The following is a 25,736-nucleotide window of genomic DNA, read 5'->3' on the forward strand; positions in this document are numbered from 1 at the left end:
TTAGAAGGATACACCGATGCTAGTTGGATTACAAGTGTGAGAGATGAGCGTTCCACCTCTGGATGGATCTTCACACTAGTTAGAGGTGTTGTATCTTGGGCGAGCAAGAAACAGACATGTATAACTCACTCAATAATGGAATATGAATTTATTGCTTTGGTGACAGCCAGGAAAGAGAATGAATGGATTAGAAATTTGTTGTTGGATATCAAATTATTTCTATCCACTGTGATAGTCAGGCCACTTTGGCAAGAGCCTATAGTAACACCTATAATGGTAAGTCTAGACATATTAGTCTAAGACATGAATATGTGAGACAATTAATTAAAGATAGTACCATAACAATTGTCTATGTGAGGTCAAGTAAAAATCTTGCCGATCCTTTGACGAAAGCTTTACCAAGACATATGGTAATAACGACCTCACAAGAAATGGGGCTGAAACCCTTTAATTGAAATCACCAATAATGGTAACCCGACCTTTTTCTAGAACATCATTAGTTACAAGGTTTAATGGGTAAGAACAAGTTATTGAATGTGATTGTTTGATACTGACATAGCCCTTATATGAGAAGTCAGTATTGTCTATTACGTTTTGTAGGCTGAATTGAATTCTTAATGAAGTATGATACAAGTTTGTAATATGTTGATAGTAACAGAAACACATGATAGATACTTCACCTATATGAGCTTAGAAGTGGTGCCGCTTCTTACGAAAGTGAGGGTTGCTTTCTAGAGAGCTCACGAAACAAGATCAAGCACAAGGCCATAATAGTGCGGAGTAATATAGAAATTATCGCCGAAACAAGAGGTTAGTGTATGTGTGGTATGTCCGGTTCTATTACATAAAAGTATAAGTTTAAAGTCGAGCTACTTGTCACTTTGATAGAGCTTTGATATACTTGCATTAAGTAAAGGTTTAACTCGAAAGAGACCTTTATGTATGTATATTAATCTTACTGAAACTTTGGCTGTATGGTTTTTTAAAGTTTTATTTTGAAATCTTTGTTTTACAAACAAAGTGGGGGATTGTTGGAATTTTGTTTGTTAAAACAAAATGAATGCTTTTTACTTTGTCCCACATAGAAAATGTGGGAGCAGGAGAGTCAGTTTAAAAATGTGGGATTTCTCTTTTGTAGTTAAATGAGTGATTTGGTGGGGCTAGACCCCACCATACCCGCGTGCGGGAGCGCGAATAATTGCGCAATTTTTGGCGCGATTATCACTTTGCACGCCTGCGCGCCCGCGATTTAATTAGCATTAATCCCTTGCTTTTATTTATTTATTTATTATTTTATTTTATATTTTAGTTCAAAGGTTGCCTTCTAATTTGAGAATTTCGGAAATGAAATATAAATGAAAATTGAAATTCTATTTAAAAAAAAAATTTATTCTGAATTTTATTTGTGTCTTTTCAAGACAACCTTTGGAAAATTACTTATTCGGTTTTAATTTTCCGAAGGATTGCAATTGTTCGTTTTTTGACTTCTTCCGAAGAGTTGCATTTGTTTATCCGAACAATTTTCTAAAGACGTGTTTGTTCGCAATTTTCACAAACATTTGCAAGACTGTTTCATATATACTTGTCATTTTTCGGAAAGAATAGTGTGGTCATTTTCGAGTTTTTTTCTGAAAAACTGCAGCCAATTTTTCGATTATTTTCCTAGAGAGACCCTGGAGAATACTAGAATTGCTATTTAGTATTCTCATCCGAGACTTTGTTGTATCTTGGAGGATTTTTGCCGGTGACCATTAGCAACGTTGTGGAGCAAATAAATCCTTAAAGAAAGTGATATCACGCTTCAAAGTCCGAGTTGTTTTACTCGATCTGATTTCATTGTACTCGAAGTCATATTTTCCCAACAGAAGCAAGAATAGCTAGTCATAAATCCTACCTTTCATGCATTCTCTCTTTTTTTTTCTTTTATTTGCTATGATGCAATTTTTATATGCTATGCAATTTTTATTTTATTTCTTTAGGGTCGCCAAAATTTAGGTGTCAACAAACATGATGATGATAATGGAGGATTTTGCAAATGTATGATTTTGATACTTTGCACCCGATGAATTGGGTTAACCATGCGGAAAGTTAATTTTCTTATTTTCTTTACTTTCTTCTTTCATTCCTTTTCTATTTTTAATAGACATTTTTCATTTCCAAATTGATTTATATTTGCTAGAACAATGCCCTTTTGTGCCATGAACCGCTAGCCAAGTTTTCCATATTAATAACATTTTTGATAATTTTCATATATGATGCAAAATTTCAAGCGTAAAGCTGACCGTGAATTGAGACTATCTTTTTTACTTTTCATCTAATTTTTGGTATTCTTTTTGGGAAGCTTCATCAAGATCTGGGAGTGAGGCATCAATCCTCACACAGTTGATACAAGATACAATAAAAAGGGGAAAAAAAGGTTTTATATTTCTTGATTTAATCAGAAACAGAGGAACGACTATTAGAATAATTTATGAAAGAATGTGGTGGCATGATCATTATAACAAGATTTAGTGAGCATCTACCAAAAAAATTAATGTAAAATAATACTTGATACTAAGCGCGAATTTTCAATTTCAAATGGTGCATAAAATAGCGATATGTTATTAATAGTCCAGTGGATGGATGCAACTATTTAGTCTTGCCAAAAAAATGTCATTTTCAGACCAATTTCCTCCCGAGGACACAAACAACCGCATAAAATGTCATCTTCGTCTATATATAAATCTATGTTCTTGTTCGTGAGTAACTATAATGTAACTCATCTTAAAGAACATTAACAAATTTTTTAAGAGACTAATAGACATGTCTGATAAGATGTTTAGGAATGAGCCAAAACATATGTTTCGATGTCCTCGTCAATATGAGAAGCCCGGACTTTCGATCCTCGAAAACAAATATCTAAAAATCCTTTCTTGTTCTAATCGAAAAGTGTGCCGTATGTATCCATGATTTTCATGAGGTGAGAAATGAGCCTTTTTTTTTTTTTTTTTTCATGTCTCTGAAGCCCAAAACCTCTTTCCACTTATAAAGGCAAAACTTCTCCCACTTTTACTATCCACATACCCCATAAACCCACTCTCAGACAAACTAAACATTGGAAAGATATGGGAAAGCTGAAGCAGAAGGACCAAAGAAAGTGATCGTGCATTTCAGCCATGATCATGCCCTAGAACTCACCAAACTGTTGAAAACAAACCAAGCAATCTGCTCCGGCTGCGGAATTTGCATCCTTCCCGGCGAGGACTATTTGGCTGTGCAACTTGCAATTTCTTTCTTCACAAAGATTGCTCTGAATTGCCCAGAAATATCTATCATCCTTCAGACAAGAATCATGACTTGATTCTTATCCTGTTACCCTCATTTCACTGCAAAGCATGCGGGACTCCTGGTTCTGGTTTCTCCTACAATTGCAATATCTGCCTTGGCGATATCCAGAGTAGAATCTCAGGTGGGACAGAAAGTCCATATTATTCAGGACAAACCAGCTTCTGAAGCTTCAAGCAGAGCTCTTAGTCTTCCTAATAGCACACAAAAGCCTGCCATCCATTAACACCACTTCAGTTGCTCAATCTGGCAAGTCATGCAACAAGTCATGCGAAACTTTGCAAGGCTTCCGACAAGTTAATGTCTCGGGCAATAACAACTACTCAAGGTTCCTTCAACAACCCAGCCTCACAGCCCTTGCCAACAGTCACCTCACAGTGCAGGCCAAATGTTGCTTGTGTTTACCAGTCAAGCAAGTCCTCAATCGGATTTCTGGCAAACGGTCACGAACTTGAGACAACCAATGCTAGCAGCTCAAGTACTAATCAAGCAATTTGTATCGATCCAATCAACACAACCTGAGGTCCCATAGACAATTCACACCCTCCTAGGGGTGCCACCCAATACCAACCAAACGTTGCTTATGCTCAACATGGGACTAACTTTTCTAGTGGAAGACAAATGTACAGCTGCAATGGCTGCTTAGGCAGTACTCATGGAAGAAATGATCTACCAATGCACCTCAGGCCAAATGTAGTTCTCATCAGCCCAAATGCAATGACAGAATCCACTAATCAAGTCCTCTTAAACGCCACAACCCCACCAGTTGTTGTGTCGGAGTACAGGTTGAACAGTGCTTCTGTCGGTCAGGCAGGCAATTTCTCAAATGGGATCCAGGCCTACGCCTACCCCTTTAGCCTAACCACTGCCTCAAGCACCATTCAACCATTCCCAATGAGTCCGAATGGAACAACCATGTTCTCCACTAACAAGAGCACAAACCCTGCAAGTGGTGTCCCCCAAAACCGGCCAAGTGCAGCATTTGCCAATCAAGGAACAACTTCCCCCAACGGATCACAAGCGTATGACAGCAACAGCCTCATCTATCTGAACGGCACTCAAGGGATCAACGACCAACCGATATACCTGAGGCCGAATGGTGGTACGGCTTGAATGGCCCCAGTGGTTCCACGAAACCAAGGGCTCCGTTATGGGAATCCAGTATACTATGGAACAAACCAGGGCATGATAGGTGCGGTGACTGGCACGTGGGGTGGCTGCGGCGGCAATGAGAGATCAATGGATCTAGATGGATCAGAGATCCTGAATTCCTATGTCGGTAATTATTTCTAGTCCCGAATTGCCGATTGACTGACGTTTCCCATTTTGCTAGTATCATCATGTGTTTTCATGTCAATTACAGCAGTGTAATTTCAAGTAAATTCAATACTGTTCTTCCAAATTTAATCCAATATTCAAGCTGGAATTGGGCAACATTTGTCCACAACTTCGTCAAGAGGGAGATTTAGAAATAACACAACAACTACGGATGACATTCAAGCAAAGGAAACAGAAGAACATGGAAACAATATTAAAGTCTAATTCGACAAAATAGAAAATATATAAGAGACCCACTTACTTGTGGAAGAATCGTGTTGAAGAAAGGATGAAGGAGACAAAAATTTTGGTTTCAGTGAAATCTATGAATATATACTAAAGGGTTAATACCACGAAAAATCCAAAACTAATACGTGACAAATTTATCAAAAACTAATTTTTTGACCACTGAAAATCCAAAATTAGTATACTTGTAACAAATATACCTCAAACTAATTTTTTGACTACCAAAAACTCTAAAACAGCATACGTGATAAATTTACCCAAAATTAATTTTTTGACTACTAAAAATTTTGAATTGGTACATTTGTGACATATTTACTATCCGTTAAATTAAAATAATACCACGAAAAATCACAAATTGATACATTTATGACAACGCGAAGGTAAAATCCCAAACTTAGTAATTCGATGGTAAAATTTAACAAAAACTAACGGAGGGTAAATTTGTCACAAATGTATTAGCTTAGGATTTTTGGTTGTTAGAAAATTAGTTTAAGGTAAATTTATCACAAACATACCAATTTAAAATTGTAGTGATATTAACCCTATACTAAATATATAGATAGATATAAGGTAATTCGATCTCATCCAACATCTAATAAGTAGATATAAACTTCACAACATTTTTTTTTTTTTTGATATCCAGGATCCGGCCTGGCACACCTTACGGGTGCTCACGGCTGCCGTAGGGTTGACAAGCCCAACGGAAACCACCGACTATACTTGGAAGAATGCTAGCGGGATCCCACCACCATAGTCCCCACTTAAGAAGTGTTAGCAATGTGGAGATTCGAACTCATTCTCTTGGCGCTAAGGTAGTAGAGCCCAACTAGTGCAGCTGCCATCGGTGTCAAACTTTGCAACATTTCATCTCTTGCTACATCTATAAATAGATATAAAATATATTATAGACACTAATTTGGTAGATCTAATTAAGATCGAGTAAGTTCATTTATGCTCCAGTCAATTAATTTAATTATAGGGAAATAGAGAGAAACTGTAATATATGGGCTCTTTAATAAAAATAAAGAAAGAAAGAAAAAGAAAAAGAAAGAGTTTGAAAAGTCAAAAAATGAGACTGAAGAGAATTGTGGAACCTTCGGCTAGGTTATAAAAAGAGAGAAAGAGGGAGAGAAAGAGAAGAATATTGGCAGAAGCAAGGGAAAAAGCGAAACAGGGGAGAAGAGAGAAAGAAGAGAAAGGAAAAAAGGGAAAAGGGAAAAATTTGACGCACTTGTGGTCCGGACACCTCATCAAGCCGACTCAAGTGTGTTTTGTAACGATCTAAATAAATCAAGCTTTTAATCACCTACTTCAAGTAATCACTGCGATTAGGGCTCAAAATTCATATTTTTTGGATATTTGTATGGCGAAGTCTAATTTTTGAGTCGTTAAGCTGTATATTTTTTAGAAATGGTACTTTGGGATGTTTGAAGTTATAGCATCTTTCGGATCGTGATTTGAGCTTGCGATTTGTTCGGAATGAAATTTTGAAGTTGGGGGCGCAATCTGGTACTGTAGCGAACAGTATCTTCGAGTCTCCTTTTTTGTTGTTTTCGGTACTGTTTTGAGGCGGCTGAGTTGGGGTTGTTGTTGTACGTTAAGAGAGCTTTCTAAAGACTATAAGACGGCTTAAAACGGAATTTTGTGGAGGAAGTTATGGCGTGATGAAGTTGGCGCATGGGCCGTGCCTAGCTGAAAATGATGGGTATCCGCTAAATTGTAAGCTTTTGGGGCGCGTAGGTGTCGTTTTATTGACTAATAAGCCTAGTATAGGCGAGTCGTTATAAGAATATCCTTTTTACTTGACCTTTTGATATTGTTTTTCCGTTAATTGTTAGGGATCCGAATGCGTTGGTTCGTGTGAGCGTCGTAGTTGGTTTTTGGCTTTTCCCAGGTGAGTGACATTATTTCTTCTTTGTATTTTAAACTCATATTTTGATAAACATAGTGGATTATATATTCCATGAGTTGATAAAAAGCATATTTTGTTATATAAAACAGGATCGGGCTATTACTGCCATTTTTTTATTATTTGAAGGGAGTTATATTCTGACTTCGATTTAAATGGTTGTTTGAAAATTGATTTTTGGAAATTCTTTGTGAAAGAATCTTGAAATATTTTGGAGAATGCTTTGATATTTATATATCAAATTTTGAGTTGTGATATGACTTCTTTTCTAACGTTGGATTACTGGATATTGTAATTGGTGGTTGGTGCTCAATGTCTCTATGGACCCTGAGGGGTGTGGGTATGCGCATACTATTCTAGAATATTCTTGTGGGCCGAGCCACCGGCTAATAATAAGTGGAGACCTTGCCAAGGGGGGAATCTTGGTCGTTTTGTCACAGGCGTTACGCGTGATCATGGTTAGACATTTGAGCATAAATTGGTCAATGGAGTGGACCATTGACGTGTAATTTGAGTTTGGTCAATGGAGTGGACCATCGATATGATTTGATGAGATTAATTAATGAAATAAACCATTGATGCATGTTTTACGAGATTAACTAATGGACTCGACCATTGGTACTTTCGGTATTTGAGTTATGATTTGGTATTATGATAAAGTGAGTTATGTTTGTGTTTTAAAATGTACATAGTGATTTCTTGATCCACTTAGAAGAAATGTGTTACTCATTGAACCGTGGTAGCTCGCTCCTCTCTTATACTTGTTTTTCAGGTTCTTCAAACATATAGAATAAACGTGAGCGTTACAAAGAGGACTTTTCCAAGTGGAAATTTTTGGGTATGGCTTATGCATAGTTTATAAACTATCAGAGTATTGTGAAAGGAACAATCATAAAAACCGGCTTCATTTTCACGTGCTTGAGTTTTTCAATGACAGGACAAATGACTAAACTCTCATCGTGACATCTCAGCGGACTAAATAAGATGGGTGAATATTTTTCATCCCTTGCCAACATAGAAGTTGTCTTCCTATCGATTTCAACTAAAACCACAGAGTAACTATACATTGGTTTGAACTGTGTTCTTAGGAAATGAGCCCAATGAGGACATCCCAGCGGGCTAAATAAGATAGGTGAATATTTTTCACGCTGCCAACATAGATGTTGTCTTCCTTTCGATTTCCACTAAAGGTACAGAGTAACTGTACATTGGTTTGAACTGTCCTCAGGAAATGAGCCCAACAAGGTGCTGTTAAGAATTACAATTGACCTGCAACTTATCACATTGAAAGAGAGATAATATCTTGACAAGTTAGCATGATTATACTCATTTAAGAGAATGTAAGAATTCATTATGACAAGTTAATAACGTCTTACAATAAGTTAAGAGAACTAAGCCAAAACATCGCTTTTCGACATCACCACCACAATGTGAAATGCAGACTTATTCAAGAGAATGTAAGAATTCATAATGACAAGTTGATAACAATGTCTTGCAATAAGTTAAGAGAACTAAGCTAAAACATCGCTTTTCAACGTCACCACCACAACGTGAAATGCGGACTTCAATCCCAATTATTCGACCCTTGATTTTACTGACAAGTTACATGTATATTACTTTATGGTTTCAGGGAGAATCCAAAACAGCATATGATGACGAATCTTTGGTATTTACTAATAGTTATATCCCAACGCTCCATGAATTCCTCAAGGTTAAAGATGAGCTCATCGTCGAGGTATTGAAGCTGACGCACCTTCAATGTATGAGATATAGAGGATCATTTATCTCGCTTCTCATTTAGTCTGTTCCACACACACGAACACATTGACACACTCGAACACACACAGGAGGGAGATGGGCAAGCTAAAGAAAGAAGCAGAAGACCAAACGAAAGAATTTGAGCTTGAAAAGCATCATCATCCAGTGGTACTCACCAAAATACACAGCACCAGTGAAACACTGTGCGCCGGCTGCAGATTTAACATCCTCCCTGAGGAGGACTACTTCGCCTGCATGCCGTGCCATTTCTTTATCCACAAAAGATGCTTCGAATTACCCTCATCCACTTCACACGATTCATATCCTCATTCCCTAACTTTAATATTTAAAACCCCCCTTATGAAGGAGAAGAAGGCTTCAGGTGCGACGTCTGTGCACAACCGGGAACTAACCAGTGGCTCTACTGCTGCCGGCAATGCAATTACGACGTGCACCTACACTGTGCTAGACCTCCAACTGGACCAAACTTGGAAGCTTCTTGCAGATCCCGGAGTCTTGCAAACGTCAAACCAGCACCTCTGATGGTATATGCCGCGACTGCTGATGCTCAATCAGTGAGTCCACCATGAGGGGTTCGGCAGAATTTCCGCAACACTCATCCAGGCAACACGCCGATGGCTAATCAACCAGTTCTCTTCAGGCCAAATGCAATGACGATGACCACTAATCAAGTCCCTTTAAACACCGCAACCCCACTAATCATTACGTCGCAGTGCACGCCGATCCCTGCTTGTGGCCATCAGTCAGGCAATTACTCAAAAGGGTTCCAAGGAAGCGGTTATTCCTTTAGCCCAACCAATGCCTCGAGCACCATTCGACCCATCCCAATGAGTCCCGATGGAACCACCGTGTTCACCGCTCGGAGTCCCATACACAACAGCACAAATCCTCCAGCCGGTGTTCCCCAGAGCCGGCCAAGCGCGGCGTATAGCAACAACGGTGTCGTGTATCTGACCGGCGCCCAAGGGATTTTCAACAACCAACCGATGTACCTGAGGCCAAATGGTGTCGGAGCTCCGATGGCCGCAGTGGTCCCACAAGGAGCGAATCACGGCATGACGGCTGGTCTGACGGGGACGGCAATTGGAGGAGTCTTCTCTGGGATTGGGGAGTCGTTGGGCAAGAGATCTGCCACGGGGCGACCGACATGTGGGATGGCGGCGGTCACGGCGGCGGCGGCCAGGGATCGATGGGTCTTGATGGGACAGAGACCATGAATGCCTACGTCGGCGATTACTTCTAGTCCTGGATCGCTCATCTTGCAATTCAAGTTTCCTTCTCTCTTTTTTCCTAGTATCATCATGTGCTCTGTCCTCACGTGAATTATAGCAGTGTAATTTCGAGTGAATCCAATGCTGTTCTTCTTCTAAACTTAATCCGACATACGAGCTGGAATCTGGCAGCAATAGCAAAGTGCAGATGCATGGGATCCAACGAAACAAAAAGAACAAAACAAGAGACCCCCGTAACTTATGGAAGAATCGTGCCGAACAAAGGTTGAAGGTGAGAAAAGTTTTGTTAACAAAGAAATCTATGAACTTTGCAACAGTTGATCTCGTACTATATCTATGAATAGATGCAAAATTCATAGGTGTTAGATTGGTAAGATGTTATTTGTATTATGGGGACAGAGCATAAACTTTGGCGGTTCTAATCAAGATCGAGTTCAATGCTTTACCTCTCCCGTTGAGAGAGAGCCAATACCAGACCTCAGTAAATTTGCTAGTGCATGTGCGTCTATAGATAAGCCGACATCGAGAAGCCAAAACCTTCTTGCATGGATGAAGACCGGTAGTATACATAAAACCAACCGAGTTCTTATGCGAGAGAGTTAAAGAAAACGCAATTAGAGTTCGGTTTAAACTAAATCGTCTCCTCGTACTAATTTCATAAGTAAAATAGGAATAAAATATACAGTTATGAATTTCCAATATTTTTTCTCATGCAAAATTATAGAAAAAATTATCAAAAAAACCTAAACTTATTATATTTCGACCAATTCAGTTATAGACTTTTTAATTATACCTTAATCATAAACCTTTTAAGTTTTACCAATGTAATCTTAAACTTTTTAATGAATTGTCAATATGGTTTTTTCATACTAATTTTGACTTGAAATCGCTAATGTAGCAGTCTAGTCAGTTCCAACCATTCAACGCGATATATTAAGCATAGACATGGATAAGTTTTTAGAACTTTTTTCTTTTTTTTTTCTTTTCCATTGTGCTAGTGGAGCCGCCGATACAATTGAATAGTTTGGAATTAAAATGGCCTTCGTACAATAAGCTTAGGACTTTTTAAATAATTATATGTATAAGATATTATCTCTATTGAGGTAGAGACTAGAGAGAATCTATTAATAAATGTAAAATCCAATCTTAAAGAAAAATCTCAAAATGAGACATGACAAATCCATAGAGTACGAGCCCGATGAGCCACGTGACAAGCTTATATACGCTTATATACCCTCGACTTTAGTTTCGGTCAGTGGCAAATTAATAGGACTTTAGTTTGCACTTGAAGTGCTAAATCCTAAAACGTGACCATTGTCTTCAGCCTCATATACTTTGCACTTAGAAGGCCTTGTGATTAGAAATGAGGATAATATATTTTTTTCCCCGAAGTTTGAAGTGTTCACGAATCAGCTAACTTATCCTAAGTTTCAATTGTCCGAATTCTGATCATCCACCCAAATCTACGACATTGTTATAATAATTTGCAGCCACAACGTGATCACGTAAAGCTTCATCTATTGGCATTTGGACCGTTCTGCTACTAGTAAAAGTTATCGTCGACCTTTAGCTTCTCAAAGCACACTGATCACCATAATGCTGTACACATGGCATCTTGATGGAGATTACATATATAAATTGGGTTCTAACAACGGACGCAAACCTATTGCCCAAGCCAACTGAAATTTAAATGGTACACGTGCTCCTAAGAATGACACCTAGGAAATGCGTGAGTATGATAATCCGAATCAGACATATACAAAACAATAAAATATGTTAAAATACACATGTGAATTGTATTAGAAAAATCTTACATCAGAAAATTAGTGTAATGAGCAATTAATATATTTTAGTTGGCCCAGAACTTATTGACTTAAACTTTTTATTAAAGGTAACGGACTTGAATTTGGACTGCATCTTGACGATCTCCTAAGTAAATGTATCAGACTTCTATTTCTATTGGATATATTGAGAGGCTCGGACTTAAACTCTCTTTCAGTGATCTTTCCGATGAATATGTCAAACTTTTGTTGCACACTTCTAACAAAACGCACTTACATCGAGAGGCTTCTCCCAAAATCCTCTCGCAACCTGTCATATTAATTTTGCAAAACTATACTTCAGGAATGTCCCTTCAGCTCTTTTCATGAAACAAACGACAATCGAGACAATACTATTGATGAATTTCCAAAGCGTTTGGACAAGCAAAAACTCAATAAGCAAGCTTAACATCATTTCAAAGACATAGCGTAGAGCAATGAGATCCATCTTATCCCAAACTCGTATTTGCAAGAATATTGGGACCAGCTATACAATATTGGGACTAGACATACATTCATATTTATGTCTCATTTCCAAGATACCTTCTCCCTCAATTTTACTTTAGTACGTTGAGAGAGGTTCCTACAAGTTTTTTTTTTTTTTTCACTTTTACGCTCATTTGCGTGTTTCAATTCGCATTTATCCTCGTCTCCACCGATCAAGTAATATCAAATCAAATATATAAATAAGCACGCATGCATCCATATCTTAATCATGCACTTAGGTGGAAGCAAAGATGATCTTAGCTTCTGTAATGACCCCGAATGCTTCCAAACTTACATGTATTGCATGCACTATCCTCATATAATAATACGCCTAGTGATGGCCACGCTAAACCACCATTTCTTTTAATTTAATCACATTACTTAGATTGCTTTCCGCAACATCTAAGCTGCTAATCAATCAAAGTTAGGTTTAATGCAAATATCACTCTGAGTTCATGCAAGCGAAACACTAACGCTAATGCAGCCGCCATACATCACCAGCACTACACCATGCTTCAGGATAATATCACCACAAAAAACATGGTAATTAATTAAACATTTCCCCATGTGCATTACTCGGGTCCTAGTCCCTTGGTCATTATAAATAGATCGTAGTTGAGATGCCCTTCTATCTTGCATTTGTAGTTCATACAAACTGTAATTCATGAAGATGTCTAGAGGTGCAAGCTTTAGGAGTTGGTCTTTGCGATGGGTGGTTCTCTTGATCTGTTTTGTGGGTGGGAAATCTCAGCTCACAACAGATTTCTACTCCACTAGCTGTCCTAATCTGCTTAGCATAGTAAGGAAAGAAGTTCAAAATGCTATCAAGGCTGAAACGAGAATGGGTGCTTCCTTGCTCCGGCTTCACTTCCATGATTGCTTTGTCAATGTATGTCATGTGTTTAATATCAATAACTTGATCGTTACCGTACCATGCAATCAACGACTAGGTTTTTTACGTGATCAATTATATAAATTGTTATTTCGATTTTGTGTTATTGTTCTTCTAAGTGGGCAGTTTCTTGTAATTGATAAATATTAATAAGCTTGAGATATTGGTTCTCTTGTTCGTAGGTTCTATTGTGGACTGGAATAGGTTTTTAACAAGTGGAAATAATTAGGAGAATTTGAGTATAGACCTTTGTTGATTGTGAATATATTTTCATTTAACTCATTTCCCTAAGCAATTTCAAATGGTAAATATGAGTAAAATGCTTTTTCGTGATTGATTTTATGTGAAACTAATATGAGCTATCATCATATGCACTTAAAATTGAAGTCTAGCTTTTACTCTCACCCAAGACCAAGTCGAGCTATTATTAGAAACACTAGGTTCTAGGAACCCAATGCACTTGATGTGCCACGGCCGTTAAATCATGTGAATTTCCCGCAAACTCAAACAAAAGATTGATGCACCTGGCAAGGGACATCATTGTTTCGCAAAATAAGTTAGTGAACAAAAAAGGTACTTCTTGACCATTCCAAGAACGAGAAAGTCAATCTTCTAATCCTCTTTTTGGAAAAAGTAAGTTACCTGCATGTTAGTTTCCTCAGTCATCCTAGGACTTCCTAGTATTCCGAAGGCTAGGGATATGTATATACATCAGAACAGGACATGAGAGGCTACCCATTCAATCGTCCTCTTTTCCCCATCTTACATTGACTTATCAGCCCTTCATGCTTTCATCATCATTCATGGCTTATATGTTCTCCTGTGAATACTTCACTCTGCTCACACACCAGGGATGCGATGGATCGGTTCTCCTGGATGGAAGTGATGGCGAGAAGTTTGCTGGCCCCAACCTTAACTCCGCTCGGGGGTTCGATGTCGTGGACAACATCAAAACTGCTGTGGAGAGTTCGTGCAGCGGCGTTGTATCGTGTGCCGACATCTTAGCCATAGCCGCCAGAGATTCCGTGCTCTTGGTAAGTGCCAATCTGTATGAATACGAGAAATCTAAAGAGTTTTGTCTGGATTCCACCAAAAAATACAAGAATCAACGGTACCCCGTAAACTATAAATAATTTGGTCCACTGTATTCATCGTAAACTCGGTAAGAAAGTAACTGTATCTGATGGATCCATGTGCAGAGCGGGGGGCCGACATGGAAAGTTCCACTGGGAAGAAGGGATGGGTTAGTGGCGAATCAGACTGGTTCAAACAATGGCCTTCCTTCTCCTTTCGATCCTTTAGACACTATCATCTCCAAGTTTGCCGCCGTTGGCCTCAATGTCACAGATGTGGTAGCTTTATCAGGTACTCTTCTTTTTCTCTTCCTTTTTTCTTTCTCTCTTTGGATCAGTGCTTTATCCGGTACTTTGAGGACACTCCTCAGTCATTCTAATTTCTATACAAACTGCGTATTGGTATCCCTCGTTCAATCAAGAGGCTAGTTAGTGTCTACCATGTTTGATATTTTAACATCCATCTAAAATCAAAGTGATTGTAGTTACTGATCACGCTTAAATTAGGCAACAAAACTCTGACGGCGTTGTCACCTCTCTGTATGTTCATATCGAATCATGCAGATCTTGTTGTAAATTATAATCATTTCCAGATCCATCTGAAGTTTCCTGAGAGAGAGCATGTGCAACTCTTAATGGTGTATAGGATGATCATTTCATGCACTGCTGAACAAAAAGAGGTTTATGTACAGGTGGTCATACAATTGGATTAGCAAGGTGCGCCACCTTCAGCAACAGATTGTTCAACTTTTCGGCGAATTCAGGCTCAGACCCCACGCTTGACACAACTATGACATCGGACCTGCAAAGCCTATGCCCTGTGAATGGCGACGGAAACAAGACAACGGCCCTAGACCGCAACTCAACCGATCTATTCGACAACCATTACTTCAAGAATCTAGCTGTAAACAAGGGCCTTCTCAGTTCGGATCAGGTTCTCTATTCTGGTGACAGCAGCACGGCCAGTTCTACTACAAAAAGTCTAGTAGAATCCTATGGTAGCAACCCCAACCTTTTCATCACCGATTTTACCAACTCAATGATCAAGATGGGAAGCATCAGTCCACTCACTGGTTCAAACGGCGAGATTCGGAAGAACTGTAGAGTGGTTAACTCTTCATGAGCTGCAAGCCGCTGATAAGGAATGTAAAAAAAATAACTTTGTGCAGCGTGCTAGAGGTCGGTCATGTTGCTGTAGTATTCTGACTTATAATGTCCATGAGTTCAGTCAGGATAGGTAACTTTTAATAAAGTGCACCACAAGAATGTAGTATGCTGAATAGGTTCCTCAAACAATAATCAATCTACTTATTCATGTCATCGCCTTCTTTAATAGATGTGCCGATATATACATATGAGTGCGATAGAGAGAGAAACATGGAAGTATCTCAAGAAGTCCTAATTCCTTCTTTACAGCAAGCAGAGGCGCAGTCAGTACACCATACCATTTACTTCTTTCTCAGAAGCACTCGCTCATGGTTTGATAGCTCAAAGTTCATCGTCAGTTGTAAGAGACAAAACAGATTCCCATTTTTTGCATCAAAAGAACATAGAATTAGGCTCCTTTTGATTCGTCAAAGTGATCAGGTACACCGACCATCTTTAAGCATAGAAATTGGCAACCAAGACATGAAGTAGATTATTGCCCAAAACCCAATATGCCGCGAAAAAATTTAAATTTACTAGCAGTTACATATCTCCTTCAAAACATGCTAGTAAAGTCATAGGGTCACATATGCTTACTCGTGTAATTCTCTTATAGAAGTAACATAAATCAAGTTTATTGATAATAAAGCTGAGGTGATACAGATTAACCAACAGTTACCAACATCTTATCGATTCTTTTCATAAAGTACTTGAAACATGGACAAGATGAGAAGAGCAAGGATGCCTAACAGTGACCGGAAGCAAGCTACAGCCAATATCTTCCTTTACGAAGTTGGAGATGGCTTCTCCAGGCTAGAGACTGGATGATGCAGAAACATAGTGGGGTGCTTTGCTGACTTCACGACAGACCAATGACCCTGCCAGTCGCAGTATCAAGATCAATGTCATAAAAGCAAGGCCTTGTGGGAAGACCCGGCATTGTGCTCATGGTGCCAACCAGAGGATATATAAATCCTGCTCCAATGCTGGCCCTGACATCTCTTATTGGCAAGACAAACCCAGACGGGGCCCCCTTCTCTGAAGCATTGTGAGAGAATGAATATTGTGTTTTCGCCATGCAGATTGGGAGATCCAGAAAGCCTTGCCGACTATACATTTCAATTTGTTTCTCAGCCTGTGAGACCAACATTCTAAGTATCAGCAAGAGTCAAAGCTTTTGCAAATCACAAAAATAGCATTGTTACTTATAAAAGATGTATATTGTCTGTATTTGAACAAAAGGACACTCGCAACAATTTTATGACTCCTTTAAATTTTGAACTTCCTCTATGAAAGATCCTTTTAACGGCAAATTTCACATAAAGTAGAATACATGACAATTTCTACCTATGATCTAGTAAACTAAAATAAATCATCACATAAATGGAACTTGTTATTGCAGAGACTACATGAAAAAAATTACCTGGTCTGAGTATTCAACACCGCTAGCACCATATGACCTTGCAATTGCCCCAATCTTATCCTTGATGCTTATGTCCAATGGATATAAAAATCTCAGTGGTTGTGTTACATTCTCACAGGCCTTTTGAACTGCAATTCCAAGGTCCACCTGTAAATCACATCATTTAAGGGAGAATCAGTGCACTGGAAGCAGTCTGTACCAAACTAAACAATGACAACCCAATCCCAGTGAACGAAGAATGCCCAGGGGAAGAGGGGGACCATATTCACTAATAATTATCCATAAAGCACTTGGCACTTTCAAATATTCAACAAGACAGGAATAACAGTTAGTTCTAAATGAATTCAGTTGACAGCATGAGAAATAGCAGGCATATGCCTTAAAAAAGTGGAAAATAATTGAGAATTTTTCAACAAGGTTCATAGTGGATCCTTGAAACTTGAAACTAAATGTTCAAAATACAGAGTTCGTAAAAGACAGAGTAAATCAAACTGCTGAATAGCAGTAACAGATTCTTAAGTTGAGCATCTGAATTGGATCGTATCTGCTTTACTTATGTTGATATGGTGCAATCTACTTTCTTGTCTCAGAAATAAAACATCAATGGTGAATACCACCTCTAAGAAAAATTCTTTATAGGTATACACACTCCGCTAGCTATTACACTTATTTTTAATTGATACAACATACTAAAGCATTATGTTTAGAGGAGGAGACTTACCGCTCCTTTTCCACCATGAGCATGATGAGTACAGATAACAGCATCATAGGCTCCGGCAGAAAGTGCTGCCTTTTTCACTGCATTCAACTCTGCTTCAGTATCTGTTGAAAACATGTTCACTGCCACAACCACGTTTACGCCATAAGCCTTTGTATTGGAGATATGCCTAGCTAAATTCACACAACCAGCTTCAACAAGAGCAACATTTTCTGATAAGTAGGTACGGTCAAGAGGCTTTCCAGCAACAACTTCAGGCCCGCCCCCATGCATCTTCAGGGCCCTTACCGTTGCCACAATGACAGCACATTGTGGGGTTAATCCACTATATCTACACTTTATATTCATGAACTTCTCTGTACCAATATCAGCACCAAAACCGGCTTCTGTCACCACAAAACCACCTGGACCTACTAACTTCAATGCAATTTTATCTGCGACAATGGAAGAATTTCCATGAGCAATATTAGCAAAAGGACCGGCATGCACAAGTACAGGAGTCCCTTCAAGTGTCTGCATCAAAGTAGGGTGAATAGCATCTTTCATTAGCACAGTTAGAGCACCACCAACACCTAGATCGTCAGCAGTTATAGGTTCACCAGCCTTGCTATTTCCAATCACCATCTTCCCTAGCCTCTCTCTCATATCTGCAAGAGATGTTGTAAGGGCTAAAACAGCCATTATCTCACTAGCAACTGATATATCAAACCCTGTTTCTCTCACCATTCCTTTCTCTTCTGGCCCCTGGCCAATGCTAATTTTCCTCAAGAACCGATCATTTACATCCATCACTCTCCTCCAAGTGATAGAATCTGGATCAATATCAAGCCTCGCGAACTTCTTAACTTCTTGTGGGGAAAGATCCTCTGGCTTGTCCTTGGAGATGCCAAGCTTCTTCAGACGCCTCAACATGACATCGCCAAAGTTCCGTTTACCTTCTTTATTCAGCGGGCATAACCGGTTAAAAAGCGCCTTATCTGACTGCGCAGACTCATGAAATATCCGAGTATCAATAGCAGCAGCTAAAAGATTGTTTGCAGCAGTTATAGCATGGATATCTCCAGTAAGGTGAAGATTGAACTCATCCATTGGAATGACCTGACTATAGCCACCCCCAGCAGCGCCACCCTTAATTCCAAAAGTGGGTCCTTGCGATGGTTGACGCACGCACGTGACCACCTAAAATTGTAACTACATGGTTAAGATCTATTGTATTTAAATAATTCACATAAAATATCACTTAGTTTCATGCTTTACTAGACTGCCAAAATCAAGGATCAAAAAGAGGGACCTTCTATAAGCATCTTGAGAGGCCAGGCATCCCTTATTAGTGTTTTTTTTTTTTTTCTGACTCTAGAAATTTATGACAGAATTCTTAGGTGAAAATAAACTCACTCTTTCAATTATTGAATATGTATGCATGCCAGAAAGATGCCTTACCATTATTAGTAGTGATAGAAAGATGACTTGTTGATTTAAAGTAAACAACAAGAGTATGCAACTAACTTAGTGACCTTTTGAGTCTTTAAGATACTAAGCACATCAAGGTTTCTTCCTAGAGGGTCTCTCCCAAGAGTAGCAGAATGCAAACTTTTGATAATGTTTAATATTATCAAACTAGCAATAAATCCAACATTTGTGTTAGCTCTTTCCACATACACCAAGTGTGTTTACAAAAAAATGCCCATCAATACTTCCGTTAAAGTTGGGATCTACAAAAAAAATTCCTATAACGTTGCGCAAAGGTTTATAGAGTTTTCATATATTTTTATTAGTAGGTGGGCTGGATGATAAGTCCTTAGAGGTTAGGTTGGATTGGGCGGGGAGATCCGTCCCTAGATGAGAATGAGTTGATCATTCCAATAAGTTAACAGAAACTAATGCTAACACCAGCCTCTAACATGCCAGCATTCAATGAAGCAGACAATCAGTCTCATATCTGTAAAATGAATAAAAAATATATAAATTACGTTTTAAAATGCATTAACTGCATACTGATGCCACTAAATGATTTCACCACTGACATCATTCTTAGTTAAACAAGATGGAAGTGGAACGGCTTGTGCAAATTTTTAGTTGTTAACTGAATGATTTTGCAATTTTAGAAGAACATGGAAATTATTGAACAAAGAAAGAGCAACTCTTATTTCCAGATGTATTAATGGGAGAGGAACAGTTTAGGTGAGTCATACTCCTAAGATCTCTCCACCTTTCTCTTGCTTACTGATACAGAATCACATCTAACGAGACAGACTTCAGAGTGGTTTTAGTCATTCAGAACATCCAAACAATGCAACTTCGATAGATTAGAGTATCAGTTGTATCAGTTTGGATCAACGTGCTGAAATTAATTTTCGAAACTAGCTTTTCTGAAATACAAGAAGAAAGTGAACTTTATTAGAACAAACAATTTTTACATTTTCACTGTGACACATTCAGATTATTTAAATACTCCTTAGGTCATAGCGATTGGATTCATCGTGCATCAACATAATATTGTGCTCAAGCAAGTCAGGACCATGATTCCACTCACGACACCATGTGCATTCAGACCATGTCCTGAGAATAGCCATGTCACAGTTGAAAGACACCGGTGAATTTGGAAATCCGCTAGATTTTCTGTTGAGGTGCTGACATTTTTCAATCATAAAGTTCTTCATATATAAGCTCAGTAGAAACCGACTGGAGAGAAGGACGGGGGAATAAAGACAAACCCCACAGCAGGAACATAAGAGAAGGTCCACGTCCACCATAATAGCCTAGCCTCATGCCGAAACCTAACTGAAAGCTTTCGAGTTTGACAGCTTGTTGGCTTAGATTATGAGACAACACTCAATTGACATCGTCAGAACCCATCAAATGGGCAATAAAGAACTGCCGCGACAAATCAAATATCGTCATCATGTCTGGCATCACCATGCTAGAGTTGGAAAAAGCGGATCCCAGTAAAGGCATTTTGCACACAGTTTTATAAACCAACGATTACCACGACAACCACGTCCTACGGATTTCCGTGATTAAATACCCGCCTTTCGAATCGATTCCGAATGAATCACCCTTGAACTAACAAGTGGCGATCAAAAGAAGGAAGAAGCAAGGCTTTACCTTCTTATCAAGAAAGGCACCCAAAGCTTGGCAGAGCCCAACAGTGGTAGTGGATTTGCCTTCCCCAAGAGGGGTAGGAGTAATGCCTCCGACCACCACGTAGTACCCATCTCCACGTCCCTCGAGCTCATCCAGCGTCGACAACAGAACCTACGCAATTCACTCAGTCAAATCCAATCTTCATTCATCAATCTCACAACATGGCAACCCGACAAGCAGCAGAACCCGTTCGAGCCTGGCGCTTACCTTGGCCTTATACTTGCCGTAGAGGTCGTAGTGATCGGGGCTGAGGTCGAGCCCGGCGGCGATCTCGGATATGTGGAAGGGCTCGACGGAGTTGGCGACGTCGATGTCGGCGGGCACGGGGTACACCACCTGCAACTTCCGCAGCGTCTTCGACGACGAACTCATCTCCTTAACTTCGGATTTTGAACAAATCTAGGAGCCTGCCACCGAGAACTGCGAATCGGATTCTGGGTATCCTTGCTTTACTGCTGTTTGCGTCGGGTCCGATTCAAACGAAATGTCAAGTGGCGATTGGCCGGGGAGCGGGATGGGGTGGGACTTGGGGAGCGTGCGCCAGCGAGTCTTATCCCGAGCAGGGGAGGCGGTATCTGGAGAGAAAAAACGATCCTTTTATTATATTTTGTGAGAGCGGTTGAGTTGGCGTCATTTGCTGGGCGTGGATCGAAAACGACAAAAAAAAGGTATGAAATGATTCCAAAACGACAAAAAAAAGGGAAGAAAATTCGTGGAAAACAGTGGGTTGGAGATGCGGGGTATCGATCCCCGTACCTCTCGCATGCTAAGCGAGCGCTCTACCATCTGAGCTACATCCCCTTTGTTGGACGATCAACAAAATATTTAAATAAAAAGAAAATTAAATGGATCTCCGCTTTCGCCTTGATGAGAAGTCCAACGAAGTTGTACCCATGTTTTATGCCGAAAATCATGTTCAGTCACTCGTGCGCGAGCATGCTTGGTATGTATAAGACCAACTCACAGATATCGACACTCACGTGATATTCGATTTCTTTTCGTGATGACAGAGCATGCCAAATAGATAAAATATAAATTTGACAAAAAATTATGAGAAATATAGATTATCTTTGCTAACTCGAGTTGTGTTATAAAAATATATATAAATTTTACTAGCATAATGAGATTGAGTGACATGAGGTTTCTATTGACTATGCCTTAAAGTGGAGGTGTTTATTTTGCTACCACATGGGACGACCTTGACATGCTTCATCAGACCAGTATTCTAAAATAAGTGCCCTAGTGCTATTTATTTGAGTTCGATTATTTACGCATAAATAACCCCACAAGTTCTTTCATTTGATCTGGAACTTGGAATGTCATGTCTGCTACCCGGTAACACTCGATGAGGATTGCTATAACCTCGTGTTGTTTGCCCAAATAATCAAAATAAACAAACTAAACATCTTATAATTACAAAAGCAATGTATTTAACCATATCCAAGTGTGCAAAATAAAAGATTTAAAAGAGAAAGAGAATTTCTCGGCTGATTTGCAGTGGTTGAATTCCAAATCGTTGCCACTACAGCACTCCCCAAACCCATTCGGGAGTTCTCCCAATCCACTAGTTAAAAGATTGATTACGATAGTTAGGATGATATCGAATCACTCTACAACAATTACTTAAGTGTAACTAACTCTATAATAATTACTTTCGCTCAGTAATTTGATTGCAAAGTGTTTATAATGAGCTAGAGTGAGTAGAATTAAGAGTGAAATTAGGTTGCATTTAGTTCGGCTTTTAGGTAAGGGGGGCTTGCCTAAATGAGGGAGTGCCTTTTTTATACGAGTCAAGAACGGCCATCTCTTATGGCGACAACATTCCGATGGCTGGACGAGGGCCATCGGTTGCCCAAACATTAGCCCCTATAGCTTCCATAAAATGGCGCGAAGCTGCACGCGGCAATTGAGCAACCAACAACAATAACAATTTATATTAACATAATTAAAAGTGATTTTGGAATCACAAAAGCTAATTTGGGGTCATCAGCCCTCCGCAACCTTTCGCTAGCACGAAAAGGGGGAAAATATAGATTCTAAGATTTCTAATCGAGATTTTGAAAAGACTTTCAAAGTGTTCTGAAAAATGAAGAAAGATAATCTATTTCATCCTTCTTTTTTACTCGTAAGTTATTTAATAAGTCGCATTCAGGCTTTCTTTGGGACTAAAATAACATTTTATGTAAACATTCTAAATAATTTTAAATGTCAGCATATATCGCAGTTAGATTTGTGTAATTTGAAACGCACAGGACTGAAACGCACAGGACTGATGAGCATTGGCTCTCTCCGTACCCTTTGTCATATGAATAACGTAGGGTTTTGGCAAAATTCTCAATTGTCAATGGTCCTTTCAATTATATACAACAAAGATGGAGATTGATATGCATCGACAAACCAATCCGCTAGTATCAATTTTATTTCCAACACAAATATTTGAACAAACAAATCAATGAATTTTGGCAGAACTACGAGCTATTGCCATAGTAGCCCCTCCACACACCCCAAACAATTTCAGGACGAACAGTCATAGCCACTGGGAGGATCGTCAAACATCGGCATGCTCTGGGCATCAGAGGACGACGAGCGCGGTGACGGCTCACCGGCAGTGGCCTGCGGCACATCGGAGAACGCGGCCAAAATCCGGCGGATGCTGGCGGAGCGAGCTGGCTTGAAGCTGAGGGACCTGAGCTTCTTGTCCTTGGAGAACACGTCCGATGAATTGGAGAGGATCAGGTACACCAGAGCCTGGACCACCAGAAAACAGCCACCTTAACCAACACGTCCGGCACGTACGCTGCGATCTCTATCATGGCTATTCGGGACAACGACCACGTATACGAAAAGGGCGAAACTAGAGAGAAGAAAACCAGATGGGAGAGGGTTTCTACGTCGAGTTCTTGGATGCGCAGTTTCTTGCGCTTGGTATATATACACGAGCGGATGACGGGTAATATGGAAAAGAGAAGTCCGGCTGACGGATGCTGCGCTTACCTTTTTTCCATCCGGCTGATGTGGATTTGACGGGGCGGGTCGATCCGTGGGCTAGTCCGGTCAATTGATGCTGCTACGTGGTACGTGTTTACATGGCTTTGTTAGGCATTAATCTATCAAGATTAAAGTATGCATGTCCGCATGAACGCTGAACATGTGGAAAACGTTGCGCGCGAGCGAACGGTCCACCTGAAGATGAGGGATCGAGCTGTAAATTCGACGGGATCCCTCGCATCACGTGGTGAGAACTAGTAGCTCCTTTGAAATTTCTTATTTGCTCTTTGAAAAATTAGAATATGCTGACATGTTATGGTAGGAAGAATAGTTTATGTTTATTTTGTCTATATAGTTTAGGAGTGAAAAATATGGCTAAGTAATGAAACAGGAGAAAGGATAGCTGGTTATTAAGCACGGCAAAAGTCGTTTAATAAATGTGAGAGCCATCTAGAATGGTAGTTGAGGGATCGAAGCCAATTCAATCTTCTACCCTTAAGTCTCCTTATATTTTTTCTATTTGAATTCTTCTTTGATGTCAGCGGCTCTGTCAATGAAACTGTGTTGGTCCCTAATTCAACCAATGTATTTTCTTCGATCGGTCTACCATCAGTTCCAGCTTTTAAAATTAGGTACATTCATCTCTGCTTTGGTATAAAACAATATTACGTGACATGAATCTCGTGATTAAAGGACCAAATTACGCTAATTTAAAAGACACGAAGCACCTTGCTGTTTCAAATTATCAACCCACAAACCAAATTCCCAAATTTCCATATCCTGACCGCCACCGCCCGCCACCACCTGCAGCCATTGACCGTCGCCCAGCTGCCATCTCCACCGTTGTTGCCGCCCCCGATATAAGCTTGTTGTGGCCCACCGGCGAAGATGTAGAGGAGGTCGAAAGCTCAACCAGCACTGGAAGCAATCGCAACTAAAAACTTGTTTGTAATCAACTGTCCCACATAACGACAAAGCCTTAGAAACATTCTCACTCCATGGCAACCTATCATGTCTTGGGTTATTGCCTAGTGGAGATAAATTGTTGCGGTAAAGAGATGTTTGCATCTCTTGCAACTCCTACTTCCTTGAAATGAAATGTCAAAATATGGATCAGTAGCTTGCTTGCAAACAAGCCTCCAGCACCCGCGAGCACAATCGTACGTTACGATGTGCCATTGTAATCAAGTTTAAAAGAGTCATGATATTTTCTTAAATTAAATCACAATAAGAGAGAATGTTAATATAAGAGGAAATAACATAAATGATTCTCAAACTTTGCCCGGTGCAAAAATCCTCAATAAATTTGTTATTTGTTTAATATTGATGTTGAACTTTAGCCCGATATACAATATCATCCATAAACTTTTAATATGTTCATATGATGTACAAACTTTTGGTACGCGTTCAATTAAGTCCATGAACTATATGAAAATATTTAATATTTTTCCAATAATTCAAGTTTAATGACAATAATGAACATTTATATATAGAAAAATTAATGGACAACATTGGACATTTAAAAATTTTAGAGATAACATTGCGTACTAAGCTAAAGTCCATGAATTGTATTAAATACATTAAGTTTTCGAGATGACATTGCACATTAAACCAAGTTTAGAGATCCTTCGAATAATTATCCCTTAAGGGTGCATTTGTTTGGGAGAAATTATTTCTTCGAAATTAGTTTTTCAAATTTTCATCAATTTGATTCGCCAAAAATGATTAGTTCATTAAAACACTTTTTGGCTGAGAAATATATACATGCATAAAATTAGGAAAGTAAATTCATAAATCTAAAAAATTGATAACACTTCCTAAAATTTCTCTTCTTGATTTTTTTTTTAATATACCATCTTTTATTTCATTTAAAAATGGCTTTTTGTATTCTTTTTTTTTTCTTTCTTCTTCCTTCATTTGATGACTAGCCACAGGCTGTAGCTTGGTGGAGACCAGCAAGGGTTGGGGCCTCAGCAACAATGGCAATAGCTTGTCATGGCCTTTATCGAGGCTCGACAACTGGCGGAAGAGGAAGAAAGAAAAAAAAAGAAAAAGAAAATTATTTAAAGAATATTTTCTTTTTGTCCCAAAATTAAGTGATGAGATCCAAATTCGGTCCCTATCACCAAATAAAGAACATTTAATCACTTTCTTTAAAAAAAAAATAAATTTCGAAAAGTTTTTTTCCCATAAAATTTTGTATGAGACAAACATCCTATTATTATTATTATTATTTTAT

The 25,736-nt window shown here is 39.1% G+C and overlaps 2 protein-coding genes and 1 non-coding gene across 3 annotated transcripts; 1 reads left to right on the plus strand and 2 right to left on the minus strand.

The window, feature by feature from the left end:
• The first annotated feature begins 12,762 nt into the window (after positions 1-12,762).
• On the plus strand, positions 12,763-15,398 carry LOC104432970 (peroxidase N). The gene is made up of 4 exons (XM_010045574.2): positions 12,763-13,002; positions 13,857-14,039; positions 14,205-14,370; positions 14,771-15,398. Exons 1-4 carry the CDS (start codon positions 12,778-12,780, stop codon positions 15,199-15,201), a joined length of 1,005 nt encoding a protein of 334 aa, XP_010043876.2. The 5' UTR covers positions 12,763-12,777; the 3' UTR covers positions 15,202-15,398.
• A 339-nt stretch (positions 15,399-15,737) lies between these two features.
• LOC104432971 (formate--tetrahydrofolate ligase) lies at positions 15,738-21,088 on the minus strand. The gene is made up of 5 exons (XM_010045576.3): positions 20,717-21,088; positions 20,471-20,620; positions 17,369-18,544; positions 16,648-16,794; positions 15,738-16,359 (listed from the first exon to the last, which is right to left on the minus strand). The coding sequence occupies exons 1-5, from the start codon at positions 20,879-20,881 to the stop codon at positions 16,084-16,086; spliced, it is 1,914 nt and encodes a 637-aa protein (XP_010043878.2). The 5' UTR covers positions 20,882-21,088; the 3' UTR covers positions 15,738-16,083.
• A 149-nt stretch (positions 21,089-21,237) lies between these two features.
• On the minus strand, positions 21,238-21,310 carry TRNAA-AGC. Its single transcript has one exon. It is a non-coding gene; the product is annotated as a tRNA-Ala (tRNA).
• Between the last annotated feature and the right edge of the window lie 4,426 nt (positions 21,311-25,736).

This window comes from Eucalyptus grandis, chromosome 2 (genome assembly GCF_016545825.1).
Source record: "Eucalyptus grandis isolate ANBG69807.140 chromosome 2, ASM1654582v1, whole genome shotgun sequence".
NCBI lineage: Eukaryota > Viridiplantae > Streptophyta > Magnoliopsida > Myrtales > Myrtaceae > Eucalyptus > Eucalyptus grandis.